At 40.7% G+C, this 16,187-nt stretch overlaps 1 protein-coding gene across 1 annotated transcript; it reads right to left on the reverse strand.

The window, feature by feature from the left end:
* Positions 1–1,441: 1,441 nt before the first annotated feature.
* pros1 (protein S) lies at positions 1,442–15,504 on the reverse strand. The gene is made up of 14 exons (XM_005724195.2): positions 15,160–15,504; positions 14,471–14,628; positions 13,577–13,601; positions 13,406–13,489; positions 13,201–13,323; positions 12,942–13,067; positions 9,857–9,985; positions 9,539–9,779; positions 6,720–6,906; positions 6,386–6,550; positions 6,049–6,217; positions 3,150–3,286; positions 2,852–3,080; positions 1,442–2,430 (listed from the first exon to the last, which is right to left on the reverse strand). Exons 1-14 carry the CDS (start codon positions 15,236–15,238, stop codon positions 2,243–2,245), a joined length of 2,040 nt encoding a protein of 679 aa, XP_005724252.1. The 5' UTR covers positions 15,239–15,504; the 3' UTR covers positions 1,442–2,242.
* Between the last annotated feature and the right edge of the window lie 683 nt (positions 15,505–16,187).

Here is a 16,187-nt window from a genome sequence, read left to right on the forward strand (position 1 = left end):
ATTGCAAATGTTTGACTATGTCACAGTCACATGTCAGAAGCAGAAATGACGTCACTCCTAAGTTGAGCGTGTTCTATTACTAAAGTCAGAAAAGCAAGAAAAAAGAGGATTTGCTTTTCTTCTTAGCAAGGTAGACCTATTTGTGCATCACAAGCAGTACACCACAATGCTTGGATTTGAAAACACAACTGCAGCACATTCATGAACAGAGCCTGGTCAGCAGACTGCATATGCCTTATTTAGTGAGTCACAAATACAATGGAAAAAAACAATGGCAATACAAATTTCAAGTTTTACATTTTAATGTTTATGCGCATTGCCATAATCTTGGATTGTGAATTCAAGGTTGGTGGGGGTGCTCCGACTTTCCAAACTGGAAATCCATCTTGAAGGGTCATTCCAATTGGAAATTGGAAATTCTGACTTCTAACTTTAACTGGAACTGTTAGTCTTAGAGTGCCCAATTTAATTCTCAGTAATATTTATTTTCAAAGCTTTTGTTACTTTAATTATTATTATTATTATTATCATTATAAACTGTATTATTATAGATAATGTGTGTGAAATACTGATTAGTTAAGCTAGGAAGTAGTGGAGTAGCTATAAAGGAACAAAAATGCAAATAAAATACATATATCCCCCAAGTATAGTCCTTAATTTGAACAGCTTTGCAGATTTTACAGTAGAAAAATAACTTATAGCTCAGCATTGGTCATAACATTTACTTATAAAATATGTTCTTTGTTATAGATTTAACTACTAAACAGCATTTAAAGTAGTGAAATGACATTAAGTGCTTAAATACCAATTTATGGTACACATAATGATACAGCTACACAAGGAGCCATTCAGCTGCATGGATAATGTGTGTTTAGTCTTCTGTTGAATATACAGGGCTTGCATACTTGTTTACAGTATTCAAAGTTCAACAGTTTCTTGTAACTGAGTATTTTTCAGTAGTCTTATGCCCACTTTTACTTTCATTTTCAGGGAAGTTTATTTTTATCCAGGCCTTTGCAAAGTAACAGTCTTTTGTTTCGTTTACTCTGGAAGTTGTGCAACATGTTTTTCAGTAATTTCTTTAGATTTCAGTCCACATTTGACCTGTTTTGCCTTATCTGCACGACGGTGGGCTTTGCAGAAAATTAAAAAGCACATCACTTGATGTGAAAACACCTCCAAACTGTGTTTTGTAAATGGCAGATTTATGAGTTTGTTGTGTCACCAAGTACTTGGACAGATGCAGTGCTGGGAAGTATGAGTTTAAGGTTTTTCTGCTGAACATGAGAAAACTCACCAAGTAAGACACTGATATAATCATGACACATTTTGAATCATGAAACTAAATTTTGAATCTGTTCCCAGTCTCTGACCTTGTTTTGTGCAGTGGCGAGAGACCAAAACAAAGCAGGGCTGGAATCCAATAATAAGGTTGCTTTGATACAGTTTTATTAAAACAAACATCAAACACAACAGCAAACAACTACATGTAAGTTATATATTAAAGATGGCATGTTTTATATACAAAGTGGAAACAAATGACAACCAGGAGAACCCTTAAGATGAGGAAATAAACAGGAGAACAATAAATGCTGTAATTATGACAGGTGTACACCTCTGATGACAACAGTGGTAAATTGAAGCAGGGCTTCGGAAATGCTCCAGATGGTGATTTAAACAAAGGAGATGAAACAGAATTTGATAGGAACACCTGAAGGCTCAGATATCTCCTCTGTGGTTTCTCCTGCCACAAACATTAATTTCAACTACTTGTTTTTAAACAATTTAGAGAGAGTACCATGTTTCAGCAGCAGCAGGGACAAAGATGCAGGTGGTCTCACAGCCTGGTCAGCAGTGACCATTTGTTTATTTTTCTACACAAACATAACCATCTGTTGCTCAACTCATGGCATGCACGCTGCAGAGCTCAGCTCCTTTTTGTTTCCACTTTCCTGGAAAACAACTTAATGCAGACAAAAACTGCTACACCTATGTCATCCAGCTTCCAGCTACCACCCTGGTAAGCCAGCCTTTGTTGTGACTCACTAAAGCAATACCAGAACAAAATAGGTCAGGGTACAAACAAGAACACTGTAGGGATGAAAAGCTTAAAATCACTCTCTGCCTCCGTCTCTTCTTCTCCCCCTCTCTAGATTCTCTTTCCAAAATATCCCAAGAAGTTTCCCCTGTGGGACTGCCTAATTTTAGGGCTTTTTAATGCAATGTGGTTTTTTAAATTGGGTCACTTTCTGTACATGTGTGCCACCTCCAGGTCATCATCCACGGTAGTGATAGGAGGACACGAGTGGGACTTGATGCTGTTATGTTTGCTGAGAGCTTCGTCGAAGTCCAGCTGCTGGCTGTTGATACTGATCTCCATGCAGCCGTAGTAAAAGGCCGTCACAGGGGTGGTAGGCAAAGGGATGTCTTCTGAAGGAGAGAAACACAGTAACTGTTTGATGGGTTGTTATGACACCAAGTATCGTTGTTCATGTTACTTTCAATATGAATGAGTCCTTGTTTTGGTGCTTTTAATCTAGTGCAGTCATCTAGTTAAAGGTTTTCTGATTCCTTTCATTCTCAGCTCTGCTTAGTGCTAATCATGAAACATGGAAAACAATAAACACCTCCTGCTAAGCTTCAGCATGCCGTCACCATTGTCACTGTGACTATGGCAACATGTGGATATTAGCATTAGCAGCTCAAAGCACCACTGTTCACACAAGGCTCACAGATCCAGCAGGAAAGGCAACACATTCAAGAGGATAACCCGCATGAAAATCTCAAAACCCTTTATTCATTTTGATCACACATCAAATGCTTATGCTTAAATTCCTTCATAATTACTAACCAGGTATTCCACCAATGTATGTGCTGACAGGGTTTTGCATGGTGCTGTTGAGGAGTTCCAGCTCCTTCTGCAGGGCACTGGACTCCATGTAAGTCACACTGGAGGAGTCAGCTGAGATCAGGATTTCTGTGGGAGTCACGTTCAGCTGCACCATCAGCCGATCAGGGTAACACAGCATCACAGTGTCCAACGTGGCCACCGAGGCATCGTGCAGGAACACCTGCAAGTTCTGGAGAGCACATTGGTTTAAGGATGATAGACAGGTGCTTATTTTCAGCCAAAATGTGACCAAACTTACAGCAGCATCTTTTCCCTTTGGTAGAACAGCCACTGACAGGGGGACTGTGTTGTTGTAGACAACAGCAAAGAGGACACCTGTGCTGGTGGATGGACGAATGTTCATCTTTATATCCATTTTCCAGCTTCCAGAATCACCTGGTTACACACATGCATGCCAAGAAACATTTATTCCTTTTGTCAGGTTAAAAATTTAGGATTCTTTACAAACTTTTAACAAAACAACTTCCCACAGGTCTGTTATATCATTCTCAAAATTACATGGTTGTAAACTCATAGAGGGTTCTGTTATAATGTGGAACACAGACACGACCAGCAGACAGACATGTCGGCAATGCAGCAACTTTGGCCTTTGACCATCAGTCATTCAGTCATGGATCTAAATATCCAACAGCTGTTAGTTATAATGTCCCCAGTAATTTGTTTCCAGCATCATCTCACAGATCAAAAGTCAGAGAGGTTTTAATGAACATGACTGTGAATTCAGTGTACTGCAGTGACCTCTGCAGTCACCTGATCTAACCAGGAAACCTCTGGGATATGGCAGAACAGAAGATTGGCAGCATTAACGTGCAGCTGAACAATCTGCAAAAATGATGTGTGATGAAATCAACATGGAGCAGTGTCTCAAATGAGTGCAACAGCTTGTGGGATCCATAACACCATCAAATGAAGCTGTTTTGAGAAGAAGGCCTTATCCAGTGTTAGTATGGCTTTCTAATGACGTGCTGGGTAAAAGTCTAAGATCTGGCCAATGTATATGGCCGTCACATGATTTTCACAAGCAGATCATTCAGTTCCGGAGCCCCTTGTTCCTTCTATATGTAGCAATGGGAGTTTCTGTATCAAATAAGCTTTTTTATAGTTCTGTATTGTCATGATCCAGCTCAAGATTAATCACGAAAAATGGTAGAGACACAACTTGAAGAAAAAATTAAGAAGGATCTACTTTCAGTCGCTCCTTTCTTCACAAGAAGTATCTCCACATGTTTGATTTGGCAGATATTCACACCAGATGTTGGGAAGGACCAACCTTAAAGGGATTTGTCTCTCCTCTCAGGATTTACCGAATTGTTACCGAAATTAAGCAAAGACCATAATTAACTTAACGAGGCATGCTAATCAGTGTGTCAGCAGGTGTGTCGTGTTGTGTAGGGTAAACCTAAAGTAACCAGGCAGAAGTCAACCAAACAACATCAAGATAATAATAACAATAATTGTTATGATTCAGGGCCATGCATCAGGATTCATGAACTGTGTCTCATGTTATGTCCAGGTTACCTGTAGGCTGGGGACGTAACATGATAATGCAATGAACAGGTGACCTATCCAGGGTGGCCACACACTGGCATATGCTGGTAACGCAGCAAAAAAGGTTTGCTAGTCAAGCTCTTGGATATGGGAGGTCTGGGAGGTGCAGTACACCAGAGCAAGCAACGACATCGAAAAAATAGTTCCTTGTAATGCTACGTTATTTCGAGAACAGAAAGAGTAACCTCAGGTGCATTTTACCTCACCGACATTGGTGCTCTCTGAGACACACAACAGACACACAGCATACTTTATGTTACTGTTGTGGGTATCACTGGGATGTACAGTATGTCTCTTTAGAATTCCTGCTGCTGATAGATGCAAATGAAAAAACTTCTAAAGGTATCTGGAAAAAGTCTGTTAGTCCAAAAGCCTGTTTTTTATTTTTTGTCTATTTCTTTAGGAACAGTTGGATGGATAAGGGTGGCTTTGGTGCTCGGGGTTTCCATGTGCACCTGGGGACAGTTTACTTTATCAAGCTGGTGTATCTAAGGAGTAGCATGGCAACTGTTTCCTGCCTGATCATTGTTTTAGCCTCTTTGGTAAAAAGCCCATTACGACAATGTTCTGATTAATATTTTGACATTATTAGTGATCTTCATCACTGCAGAGTCTCGTCTCTCAAGACTGCATAACTGTTTATGCACCAGGAGAACAGTGCCAGCCAGCATTCCTCTCTCCGGACCAACACGTCAATGTTCCACCTGTCTGCAGGATTACTTACCCGGATTATTGCTTACCAGCTGCCTACCCCTTTCCTCCTCGTCTCATCTGCCTCTCCTAAATTCCCAGCTGCCTACCTGCTGTACATCGCCCGCTTCTTCAGTAAAAAGTGTGATGAGTAAGCTCTCATTAACAGTACACAATGTTCACCCTTCACCAGCCTCTAACTGATGTTTTCCCTTTTCCATCAGATTCCTCAAACTGATCACATCCCTTTGAATCCGCTTTTAGCAGAAGATAACAGTATGCGGTTGTCAAGGGAGCCCCCCAGTGGACTGTTATCTTTAGACTTCTCCAGAGGGTTGATTTTAACAGACCACTCCAATCACATGAAAAAGATCTTATCGTAAGATGATAGTAAGGGCTAAAACATAAAACCTATGAAACTTCATAAAACCTATGAAGCGCCTTGAGGCCACTTTTGTTGTGATTTGGCGCTATATAAATAAAATTGAATTGAATTGAATTAAAAACTTTATAGTGAGTTGAGGTCATCCTTGCCTTTGATGAGAAAAGTGGACCCAAAACATGCCAGCAAAATGTCTCTCACGGCTCATAAAAGATCACAGGTCTTCCTTTAATGCATCATATGATAAGTTTAGATCTATATCAGCTGTATCAGCAGGTCTTTGCACAAACCTAACAGGACTAGCTGTGTGGTATTTTACACTCACTATGTTCCTGTGTTAATTCAGAGATCTCAACCCACTGCATTAACTCCCCTCTTAAAGACTTTAAACCAGGGAACTGCACAAAAACTAAATTTAAGAGCTGCTGCTGTAATGCCTTTAAGCTGTTGGTGTAGACCAAATGCAGACGCCAAATGTTCCCTGAGGGATTAATAAAATGTAACATAACTTACTCACTGTAGTCTATGTTGAAGTGTGCTAGTCCCTCCCCGGTGAAGAAAGATCCTCGTTCTACATGCACGAAACAGTGTTTACTTGTCTTCTGCTGGATGACCTCCTTTACCCCAGACGCCCCCTGATTCATCAAGTTCCAACCCCGGATGCAGCCATCCAGCCTGGGGTTGATCTGATAAACAAACAGTGCAGTAGCGTGAACTTCTGCTCTTTAACACAATGTCTCAGCCAACAAATTTAAATTCACACAGGTTTAGTTAACACTAAAATCCCCTCCCTGCTGTATCTTGTCTCCTGGGAAGGTTAGTTATGTGTGAATGCCTTGGAATGAACAGCTTACAGGCTTGATGACATTGTCGGTGCGGTTAGGCAGGCCAGCGATGTAAACTTTGGTCTCCAGCTTGCCATTGACTGATGTGAAGAGACTCTCGGGGCTGTTAATGCTCATCACAGCTTCCCTGCTGATCTTCACACTGATGCTGCTCTCCAGCTCATCCACAGAGATCTGTGTGTCACACGTAACACTAAATCATAATACAGCACGTCACTGTTATCATGTACTTTGCACACTACATGTTACCACAGCGTAATAGACTTCTCATCATTTTAGTTCGTCAATTTAGTCTTAAGGATTTATGTTCACTATATGATAACAAAGTGACAGACTTTCTCACCACATGCCATTGTCCATCATTGATTGTTTTTCCTCCGCTGGTAACCTTAGATGTGTGCTGGTTTTTGAACTGGACTTCAATGCGACCGCCCCTGAGTCCCACCATGAACCACGAGCCTTCAGAAGACTCAGCATAGAGAACAACTCCCTCAGGGTCAAAAGTACGCAAGTCAAACTCGGCTGCAAACCTACCAGGAGGAAGACAGGTAAATTTACACAGTAACTAGAATACGGCCCTTCTCATTAACCTGCAGGTAGTGATGAATAACATGTAAGACCCTAGCTGTGCCTTGTTACTTGTTACCACTGCAAAAAAAAGTAAGGGCAGCATTGTGCACAATTTCCAGAATTACCTGTCTCTTTGAATTATGGCCATGTACCATGACCCCCTCCCCACAAAAAAAACATACCACCTAAATTTCACAAATGTTCTTTTCCAAGTTGTCTTCTTGAGCAGCACTGTATTGTTTTAACCACTTTTAGATCCCTCCACTAAAGTCCAGGTAGGACCGCAAACCTTGTGCATCTGCAGTGCACAATGGATCTCAACAAAGTAGCAACCCTGTAACTTGATTTTCAGATGGTGTGCAGGGCTCGCAAAATTTCAAAATGCCTGGTAGCCCTTCGGGCAGGAACTCTTCAGTTTTTGGTAGCCCAAAATAAATTTAAGTAGCCCGAATAAAAAAAAAAGAGATTATTTTTAATGTATAATATTGTAAAGGAAACAAAACATCAATCAAAAAAATTGTTAAAACAAATTACAATTACTGTATAATAATTACAATAATCAACTAAAATATTTTGTTCTAATTGAACAGAACTTTCTGTGAACTTGTAAGAACTGTGTAGAACATGAATCAGTCTGTGTCAGATTCTGAATCTGAAAGAGAGGAGATCTCTGCACAAGCAATCTACCTTGCTACCCCGGTGTTCTGCAAGCCACATTTTTAGATCCATCCATTCTTGTAGAATTTTCTCTTTCTCTTCCTCATCTAGCAAAAAGGCAAAATGTGTGACAAGATAATACACCTCTTCATCCCCATAATTTGCCAGCTCTTCTCTGGGGTAGGGAAGAGTGGAAGGGTCAAAAACCTTGAAACAAGAGAGAGGCTTTTGTCCATGTACTTGACTGTTTTGCCAATAATCTTCTGAATCGCTGCACCAAAGCTGTCTCTGCAATTAAACGTCACTCACCAATCAGTACTACCGCTCTTTATACAGTTTGTGCGATCGCACTGAGTTCGTAACTGAGTTACAAGATTCTAAAAGTAATTCATTACTTGAAAAGTAACTATTGCGTTACTTAAAAAAAAAATGTTTATCCCTCTGGGGTCCAGGGTATAACTGGCCATTTTTAAACACTTTTGATTTTACCTCTACATTTCACCTTTGAAAACTATTTACTTGCCTTGTTTGGTATCATCCTTTTCAGCACAACCTCACATGTCTGAATTTACAGTTATGTTTTCATTTTGACATACTGTATTAACACAACTGATCTAAAATCAGACAAAAAACATAAAATCCGAGTAGAAGGAGTTATATTTTTTACTGTAACAACCACAAACATGTTTAATCTTATTTCATAACTTTAAATGCAAATTTAATTTTTGTCAATTTTAAAATCATATGCACCATTTACCTTTTACCCCCTTTTTTAATAACCATTTCAAACTATTTAAATAACAATCAGGTGTTCTGCATTCAATAAGATGCCACACAAATTATTTGTGCCACTCCAAACATTTCTGCCCACTATAAAGGAGAACATCACAGCCTGATACCTGCAGGTCTGACAGCAGGAGGTGTACCACTCCTCCTGTTTTCTACCTGGAGACAGCAGTCGCCTCATTGTTCTGACACACAACACAAAACTATCCACAACACTACACACTAACTACACAAGACAACACATGAACTACACACCCCAAACACGCTAAACGTCACGCTAAATCTCTCACATCTCAAAACTCGCTCTCTCGCTGCTGTCTTTCTCTCTCCCCCTCTCTCTCTCTCGCCGTCACTCCTAAAACTTCCCCCCTTCCTAAACAACCAAATGTCATGTTGCCATATCATATTTGATTGGTCGACATGGTGCATTTTTCCACCAACACAAAAGGGGTGTTTTTTGTTTTGTTTGTTTTTTTGGTCATAAGCAGAGAGTGCTTGCTAGCACTGTCCTTAGACAGTAAACGTGACGAAACTATTTAGGAAAAAACACAGCGTATATATTGCTTATCATGACTCTGGTTTTACGCACAATTTAAAAACTGGTATATATCACCTTGTTGGTTTGTCATCTTAAGTGTCATCTAACCACGACTACTTTATTCTTCCTCAGTCAAACACCAGCACTCATGCGATTGTTTTGCCCCCTAGCTCCAGGTGTTGCGGCAATCACTGCTAGAAAGTGATTGCCCCGCGCGGGAGCGTGCGCAGCTGCTTAAAGCTGTAGCGTCCAGATTACTTATGTAGGCAGCTACCTCCGTGCAACTGATATAAGATGCAGTAAGATGAACACAGCTTCAACCGTCTGTTTGTTGAAAAATAGTAACCGCATTTTCTTGTTAGTAACGCTAACGGCGTTGTAACGACAGAAATAGTAAGTAGTTAGATTACTCATTACTAAAAAAAAGTAACGCTGTTACTTGTAACGCCGTTATTTCCATCACTGGCTATGAGACCCTGTTGATTCAGGGCTGAGACAACAGTGAAAACCTTTAGCATAAAAAGGTAACATCTTTGCACTACATGTATTGTGACTCTTGGTCCTCTACATTAATACGTGTGTGTGTTTCTGTGTGTGTGACAAACACCTACTTTGTGTTCTCCGGCAGGCGGAAGCGCAGGTAGATGACAGGAAGGCCTGCGAACTGCTCTCCCAAGTAAAGCATCTCAGGGTGTTTTTCCTCAAGCAGGTTGAGACACACGGGGATCCTCTTGCAGTTCTGCCTATCCTGTGCCAGATGCAAACCCTGGCGACCATCGCAGTAGCACAAATAGCTGCCCTGAGTGTTTATACAAACCCCCTTGCACACGTTCATCTCACACTCGTTCATGTCTGCAATGACAGGTTGGGAAGACTTTATTAGCAGTGACCCTTGATTCTGCGTCTGGGTGATAAATTTGAAAGCTTACCATCACATGTCCTGGAGGTGAAGTTATATTTATATCCCACAGGACATCTGCAGTCGTAAGTGCCTGGTATGTTGACACATTCAGCTTGCCTTCCACAGATGCTGCGGTATAGCAGGCATTCATTGACATCTGGAAGGTGTGATGGGAAAAGTGACGATGAGCAAACAGAGTGGTTGGAATCTGAACTTCAGAATAAGGAAGTAAAGTGTCATTTTTGCTACCCGGATGAAGTACAATTAATACACATAAAAGACAATCTGATTTCTTTTAATGTTTCAAATGAAAAACACACTTTAATGAATTGCCTTACTGTAGTGCAAGCAGAGATACAGACAGGTGAAAAAGAAGGATTTCGTAGGTCTCTGTGCAGTCGTTTAGTAGAAATAACTTGTATTAATTGTTTTCTGTGTTTATCAGTTTCTCACATTGCTGTGAAGGAATTTGGGCCATCTCTTCTTTACATCATTGCCTCAGTTCATTCAGGTTTGTGAGCTTTTCTCTTAAGGTCCCGCAGCAGCATTTAGTTAGGTTGAAGTCTGCACTTTGACTGGGCCATGGCAGCACCTTGAGTCTTTTTAAAAAAACAACAACATGCTGTTGTTGATTTGCTGCTCTGCTTGGGATCATTTCCCTGTTACATGACCCAATTTGGACCAAACAGTCCCACATTTAACTCCAGATTACTTTGGTACACAGAGGAGTTCAGAGCAGACTTAACGTCTACCAGGTGCCCAAATCATCTCCCCTCCACAACCGTGCTTGACAGATGGTGTGAGGTGTTTGTGCTGATATGCTGTGTTTGGTTTTCTCCAAACATGATAGATAGATAGCATAAAGAATAAAAATAGTATACAGTAAATTCTGGCCAATGATCACTCCAGCCTTGTGAATATTTTTTTTTTATCCTGAAACAGAGTGCTCTCTGCCAATGCAAACTGAACACTCTCTGAGAGATAGTCAGCAATCCAGGAGACAGTGTCAAGGTTTTGTATTTCGATTATTTTGTATTTCAGTTTTTACATTAGTTGATAAGTTTATTAATCACCTTTTAGTTTTCTTATTCTGTCTTTCCAGTCGTGTCTCTGTTTCCTATCTTCTGTCTTTGTGTCAAATGTATATATCTTAGTCCTGGTCTCAGCATTAGTTATTTTCTGTTTTATTTTGATAATGTACATGGGATGAGAGAATATGCTAAATTTTGCTTCTCTTTTCTCATTATCCCTGATCAGCGTCATCTGTGCCACGTTTCCTCATTATCCTCAGTGTGTATATTTTGTCTAAGTCTCAATCCAGTTAGTTAGTTAGCTGTTTTTCTCTGTCAGGTTTCCAGCATTAAATAAGACTCTGATTTTTAGGAGGGGGGGGGGTTCTGTTGAATAATGCACTTTGGATCATGCCTCCCTCATGTGACAGACAGTAGATGATGTGACACTCATCCTAAAAAGTGTCTGACTCAGGAGAGATGGTTAAATGGTATTAAAGAAACTGGAAATATCAAACAACATGATTCTCCCAATGCCAGTGGAAGTGAGCATGCTACAGCAGGTAAATAACAACATCCTCCATATGAGGCTGGTAAACAAACTGAAAAGGCTCAAACGCATATTTCACTTGAGAGCTAAGCCGGGCCAGAACCAGTTCTCCAGCATCTTCATAACATGTGACATCAAGGTACATGGTCTGATGTTGTTAAGCCCTGATGGAGCAGCTTTCATTGGTACTAGTACTACACATGGCGTCTTTCTTCCACGGCACTAGAACCTTTTGAAGAGGTGAAGAGATGCTGCAGGATGCCAGACAGCCAGACAGCACAGTGCATCAGGATCCTGGGATTGATGCCATCGGAGTCTGCTGCAACCTCGCCTTGATGTAGCTGTTCCAGCAGTGGGGTCAGTTTCTCTGAGCGTTGCACGGTCTGAACTTGGGTTGAATTTGGTCACATTGTGCCAAACGTCTGCTTTTACAGAGTTTTCATAAAACTGCACAGAGTCCTTTGAAAACTTCCATTTTCACATAGCTGTATGCGCACAAAAGCTGCTTTCACAGACGTACTGGTTACTTTAGGAGGTTAACAATACACTTCCACATGCACACTTCCATTACATACTTATTTATTCTATATTTGCTACAACGACTATTGAGTATTAATGCAAATTAAAGACAGTCTGAAAATCTCAGCATGGTTTCTCAGAAAGGGTAGACAGTGACCCCTGTGACACTATTTTACAGGAATATAAACATTTTCTAAACAAAAACGTAGACTGTGCTCAAGTATGGGAAATCTTATCACAGTGGTGATAAGATTTCTCTCTGGGGAGCTCAAAGATTCTTTTGGCATCTCCAGAAAAATGGAATCCAAAAATTATCAAAAATGTAATGCATATAAGTAAATAATTTCTAGTTATCGTAACTGGCAGATTGATTTTAATAAAATATCTTGAATCCCTAAATAATAGGTTATAATAACTGATTTCTACTGACAGGCTGTGTTATCTAACAGTCCATCAAAAAATAAATAAATAAAGAGGGCAAATTTATCAGTCTGACTCAGTACATGTTTGTGAAGACTTTGAACTCAACATGCAGTGGTCAGCCTGAAAGACTAACAGTGACTAGATTGCCCACACACACCAAAACAAGATGCAGAGAAATCAGGCAACGATAAGCACGGACAGTTTAAGCATGTTTTTACAGCTCTGAGCTACGAGCCTGCTGGTGTGTTTACAACAATCAGGATGAACCATCTTTTCAGATGTTAAAAGCTTTCCCCTTCCTCTTACATAAGGAGTCACCTCAGGTCAGCTTTGCAAAAAACAAGTGGTGTGGCCCCAGAGGGTAACAGCTGGAGGAGCTGATCTTTTTTTAAAATTTGTTTTGCAATGCATCCATATGAATAAATAAAAAAGAAAGTAATTAGAATTATATCCTGTATGCTCAGCTGCCATGTAAAACTCTGCTGGTGACGTGTCTCCAACAGAGGGACCGTAAAAAACAGAGCTGGCACACACGTGACACAAACAAGTGTATATAAGGAAAATCAGTTAAGCCTAATTATTATTAAAATGACCATCCAGTAGAGTCTTACCCATGCAGTTGATGTTGTCGGTGAGTATGTAGCCTTCTTCACACATGCAATGGAAGCTACCTGGGATATTCTGACATATTTGATTACATCCGGCATGAAGTTCAGGATCTGAACACTCATCGACGTCTGCCCAATCGATACGCCGCACAAAAATAACAGCAGCAGGTTCCATAGATTAGGAATGAATGATTGCTGGATGTATTTTGGTAAAAAATTATGAAAAATGTTTAAAATGCCAAAAGACTAAATGAGAACTCACCTTCCTCACAGCGCAGCCCCTTCCAGCCCTGCTTGCACACACATGTGAAGGCAGCCATGCCGTCCTCGCAGTGCTCTGAACCCTCCTTGTAGCATGGAAACGGCGTGCACTGATTACTGATCTCTGGTTTTGGAAACACAGCATTTGACAGCTACAGAGAAGTGTAACAGGAATATAAAAAGCTTAGTTTGAGGTTTAAGCTCACCTTTCACACAGGCACGTAGGTTAGAGGGGATGCCGGCATCTGAGTGCTGGCTATTTATGCCGACACGGTGTGAACCCAGACACGCTGCAGAAAAAAATGAGCGTTTAGTTGAGACAAACAGTTCAAAATAGACCAAATTATTAAGAAATGTGATTCATTTAGCAGACTTACCAACATATTTAGGGTAAAAGTATTCCTGCAAAAAAGAAAAAAGGAAAAAAAAGGCTGTTGATAGTTTGGTATTTACTGATAAGGACAGAAAGGAGAAAATGCAGCTGCATCTTTAGCTTTTACTATTTTACAGCAAGAGCCCAAACAGATGAGACGGAGACATTTAGAGACAAAATCAGAGCAAGAGATAAGGCTGAGATGGTTTGGACATCTGCAGAGAAGGTATGGTGGATATTTTGGCAAAAAAAAAAAATGACTAGGGAGCTGCAGGACAGGATTAAAAACACAGAGAGGATTTATGGATGCAGTGAAGGAGGGTTGATGTGACAGGGGAGGATGCTAGGGATAGGGTGAGATAGAGGTACATGATCCTCTGTGGTGCCCCCTAAAAGGAGCTGAAGATGAAGAAGCAGTAAATACTTCCAGTACAGATCTTTTTTTCCCTACTATAACTGAGCTTTTTCTTTCTATTTTGTACAGTATTTTATTCTATTTTGTTGGTACTTTATTCTATTGTATATAGTATCTCGTTCTTGCTGTATAGTATGTTATTCTATTTTATCTTCTCCTATTCTATTGAGTTTTTCTTAACTTTTACTGCTCTTAAAATTGTACTTTCTGTTGTGACCAAAAAAATTCCCACGTGTGGGACTAATAAAGGTTTATCTTATCTCTTATCTTAAACGACTTGGAGCTCCCTAACCACCGATTACACACCCTCATTACTGTGTTACTAATCACGTTCATTAAAGCTCTGTGCCTCCATAAGTAACACATGCTGGATAACAGCCAAAAATCCAATCCACTGTTATAACTTTTGCTGCTTATTTCATCTTCTTCTTCACTGCCATCTAGTCACTTCAGTTTGACCTGGCTTTCCCTGTCAGCTCTCACCGTCTCCGGTTGGTTCTCAAAGATCTCCCTGGCCTCCTCCTTGTTGCACAGCTCCTCGATGCACTCCCTTTCCAGGTTGCCCTTCTTGCTCTCCTCAAACATTGAGTTGGCCCTCCTGTGCCTGCTCAGGAACTGCGAGGCTGTGCTCTGGCTCAAGACTATGGGAGACACAAACACTTATGTGTACAGCGCATGCATGTAGCACATCTTTTAACTGTCAGCTCTGTTTTGAGTCCAACAAACCTATTGCTGGTTAATATAAACACCTGTAACAACATTACAATAAAAAGAAATGACTGATGCCCGTAGGAATTAAAGCCTCCTCTGTCATGACAGCTCTCCCGAGGCTTCTGCCTAAATGGATGAAGAGGGCAGCTTAATTTCATTTAGATGAATTGGCCCGAAAAGAGGTAGGGAGTGTTATTGCGAAACCGCCATTTCTCAGAAATGACCCCTAGTTGCTGTAACAAGCACTTCACGTTGTTTTCCAAGCATTGTTTCATGGTGAACAACGGAGCCATGTGACCCTCACATATGCTAAAAGTGATTACAAAAAATATTGAAGTCCTGAAACGGTTCCCAGCTGGTCTCATCCAGTCTGTGAACTGCTCTCTTCAAACTGGGACATTCTGACTAAACACTACAATCCAGCTCAACACGTAAAACCGCAAAACCTCAAGCGTACTTACACCGATAAGCATCGACCAGCGTCACCAGTAACACGAGACAAGCCAGGGGTTCCCCAAGAGCCCTCTTCTTTCTCCACATAGTCGAGCCGTTCCTCCTGCTAGGCCACGGTTTGGATGCGAGTAGAGACTGGCTGAGCGGCAGGTCCGTTAGGGAAAAAACTTTATTCTTCCCGAAAGTGTTTTTCGTCGGGTGAGATGGGGGGAGCACAGGCAGCTGCCAGCAGAGCGGGACACGGAGGGGTTATGTGTGTGTGTGTGTGTGTGTGTGGAGCGTGAGGAGAGGGGAGGCAGCTAGGGAACGCTGCACGCACGCTCACGCGCTCTGTGCCGTTATTTTTTCCCCCGAGCGTGCGCGTGCGGCTCGGCTCAGGCTGAACTCATGCAGAAAATAGGTTTACTAAAGGAGGCCCGGGACACACTGTGTAGGTAAATAACCACAATACTCTGTGCTGAACAGGCTGCTCTAGTATCAGGAATAGTTATAATACTTTTAATTATTCTTAAAGTCCAAATTATCATTAATACCCCCCCCCCTCGCGCGCACACACACACAAACGTCACGCCAAAAAAGACGAGAAAAAAGTGGCGCAAATGTCTCGTCGTTGCTAAGCATCCAAGAAAAGATGGCACTGCTAAACTACTATGAATGTTTTTTTACTTATTATTATTATATTATTTCACTAGATTATAATAGATTATAATTTTGTAGATTATAATATGTAGTAGATTTTTTAAAAAGCTGTATATTAGGTTTCACATTGCCACTTACCTCACTTTATAATTTCACGTGTAACATTTAAATTATCTGTTATGGCATCATGTGAAAGATTCCTACTTCGTGTTTAAGGTGGGCCTTTTTTGGAGTGTAATGTGCTCTGAGTGCTAATAATGATAGCAATAACGTCTTTATCAGTGAGATGCTACAAGATTGGCATACTTAGGCAGGGCAATTCTAACAAAACAATATAAATCTGCTAATGTGAGTTTGTACAGTAGACTTTACTGATAAGTAATAAATGACACAGACA

Source organism: Pundamilia nyererei, unplaced genomic scaffold (assembly GCF_000239375.1).
Source record: "Pundamilia nyererei isolate P.nyererei 1_Seehausen unplaced genomic scaffold, PunNye1.0 scaffold00011, whole genome shotgun sequence".
Classification (NCBI taxonomy): Eukaryota; Metazoa; Chordata; class Actinopteri; order Cichliformes; family Cichlidae; genus Pundamilia; species Pundamilia nyererei.

Bases quoted from the DNA above. Each gene is read 5' to 3' on its own strand.
- pros1 (XM_005724195.2), bottom strand. From the start codon at position 15,238: ATGTGGAGAAAGAAGAGGGCTCTTGGGGAACCCCTGGCTTGTCTCGTG. The intron at 6,218-6,385 runs GTAAGCTGTTCA...TTTGTTTATCAG, and splicing joins CCGACAATGTCATCAAGCCT to ATCAACCCCAGGCTGGATGG. The intron at 3,287-6,048 runs GTGAGTAAGTTA...GTGTGTAACCAG, and splicing joins ACACTTCAACATAGACTACA to GTGATTCTGGAAGCTGGAAA.